This window comes from Babylonia areolata, chromosome 10, assembly GCF_041734735.1.
Source record: "Babylonia areolata isolate BAREFJ2019XMU chromosome 10, ASM4173473v1, whole genome shotgun sequence".
Classification (NCBI taxonomy): Eukaryota; Metazoa; Mollusca; class Gastropoda; order Neogastropoda; family Buccinidae; genus Babylonia; species Babylonia areolata.
This window is the reverse complement of record NC_134885.1, coordinates 4,563,917-4,566,416: the sequence shown is the minus strand read 5'-3', so window position 1 is coordinate 4,566,416 and position 2,500 is coordinate 4,563,917. Positions and strand designations below refer to the sequence as shown.

Sequence of the window (2,500 nt, the reverse complement as noted above, 5' to 3'; positions counted from 1 at the left end):
TTTTTGGTTCTATATTTTCTTTCTTTCTTTTTCTTTTTTTCTTCTTTTTTCTTTGACCATAACGATCTTTTAATCAAATAAAGGCCAAAGCCCCTTCCTTACTGAAGGGGGTCATTCAAGAAAATGAAGAAAGAAAAAGACATGACACAATTAACCACGACATCACAACTCAAGCCTAGGAAGCGAGAGAATCTGAGCGCGGCGCTGGTTCGATAGACCTTGAGTGGTGGTCTGGACGCTAGTCATTCGGATGAGACGATAAACCGAGGTCCCGTGTGCAGCATGCACTTAGCGCACGTAAAAGAACCCACGGCAACAAAAGGGTTGTTCCTGGCAAAATTCTGTAGAAAAATCCACTTTTACAGGAAAAAAAACAACTCAAACTGCACGCAGGAAAAAATACAAAAAAATGGGTGGCGCTGTAGCATAGCGACGCGCAGCCCGAATTTCACACAGAGAAATCTGTTGTGATAAAAAGAAATACAAATACAAATACAAAATAATCGCCTCATCCGAATGACTAGACGTTCAGAGTTTGATGTTTCCAGTAACAGTCAAATTAAAGGAGATGGAAAATAAAAGAAGAAAAAAAAAAGAAAAAAAAAAGAAAAGAAAAGAAAGAAAAGAAAAAGAAAAAAGAAGAAGCGAAACATAGGTTTCGAACCCCAGACCCTCACAGAGCACCAATGGCAGAGAAGCATCTTAATTAATGAGTTTCAGTTTCAGTTTCAGTAGCTCAAGGAGGCGTCACTGCGTTCGGACAAATCCATATAGGCTACACCACATCTGCCAAGCAGATGCCTGACCAGCAGCGTAACCCAACGCGCTTAGTCAGGCCTTGAGAAAAAAAAACAACAAAAAACAAACAAACAAAAATTACTACCACTACTAATAATATGTATAAGGCGCAAAAACCTGATGAAGTCAGCAATAAGCGTGCATAAATAAATAAATGAATAATAATTATAATATTAAAAAAGTAGTTAATCAATTAGCCATTCTGCCATGCCACCTTTTCCTGTCAACCCTGTCCTCAACAACAGGCTTGGAGACTACAAGCTGATTCAGGGAGGAGCTGGAACCTTCAACGGCTGGTACCCGCTGCCCAAACTGGGCGGTGAGATGGACTTCAACCTGACAGCCGCGGTTGACGGAGCAGGGGCGACCACTCATGCTCCGGAGTACATGCTCTTCAACGTCCGAGGTAAGCTTTTTTAGAGTTGGAGTTCAACGACTTGGGGTTAAGTTTTTTTGTTTTGTTTTTAATATTTAGGGCTGGGGTCTTGGTTCAGTGAAAGGTATTATTATTATTATTATTATTATTATTATTATCATTATCATTATTATCATTATTATCATTATCGTTGTTGTTATTATTGTTGTTGTTATCGTTGTTGTTGCTATCATCAGCACTTAGAATGTGGTTTCTGACAAAAATAGGCGCCATATAAGTGTCAATAATACTGATGATAATAATAATGATAACAACAACAACAACAAAACAATAATAATAACAACAGCATGATGATGATGATGATGATGATGATGATGATAATGCTACTACTACTACTACTACTACTGATGATGATGATGATGATAATGCTATCACTACAACTACTACTACTACTAACAAAACCAACAATAACCACAACCGCCACCACCACCACAACAACAGATAACAACAACAACAGCCACAGCAGCAACCACCACCACAACAACGATATCAACCTCATCCACCACAACAACAACAAAAACAACAACAACGACGACAACACCAACCTTGATCAAAAACACCACTACCACCAACAAGAAGAAGCTCAAGAACAGCATCAACAACTACCCCAACATTAGCAACAATAATAACAACCACAATCACAACCACAGCAATCACCACCACCATCACAACAACAACAACGATAACAATAATAAGAACAACAGTAACAACCACAACCACCACCACAAGAACAACAAACACAACAACATTAATAATAACCACAACAACCACAACAACAATAATATCAACAGCAACAACAACAACAACAACAACCATGACAACAACCACACCACCACCAACCTAAAAAAAACAAACAAACAAACAACCACCACCAACAGCAACCACCTCAAGAACAACAACAACATCCACAACAACAACAATAGCAACCACCACCACCACCACATCATCATCATCAACAACAACAACAATAACCACAACCGCCACCACCACCACCACCAAACAATAACAAACGACAACCCATCGTGTCACCCACAACTTTAGAGGACCCCACGGAGCGCCAGGATCTGGCCCAGAAGGAGCCCAAGGTCCTGGAGACCCTGAAGCGACGTCTGCAGCAGTGGAAGATGTCCCTGGTGCCGGCCCAGAACCCCAAGGATGATCCCAAAGCCAACCCCGCCTACTACGGTGGAGACTGGAGCCCCGGTTGGTGCTGAACATGAGCAGAGAGTTAACGTTCCTTGACAACACCGTACCACGGACTATGGC

At 41.0% G+C, this 2,500-nt stretch overlaps 1 protein-coding gene across 1 annotated transcript in view; it reads left to right on the top strand.

Annotated features, from left to right (window-relative positions):
• The window catches only part of LOC143286731 (arylsulfatase I-like), a 20,988-nt gene that overhangs the window by 17,467 nt on the left and 1,021 nt on the right, over positions 1–2,500 (top strand). The window contains exons 13-14 of the mRNA XM_076594450.1: positions 1,044–1,204; positions 2,276–2,500. The exon at positions 2,276–2,500 is cut by the window's right edge and continues 1,021 nt beyond it. Coding sequence (XP_076450565.1) covers positions 1,044–1,204; positions 2,276–2,448 — 334 coding nt within the window. The 3' untranslated portion in view covers positions 2,449–2,500. The remainder of the gene's footprint in view (positions 1–1,043; positions 1,205–2,275) is intronic.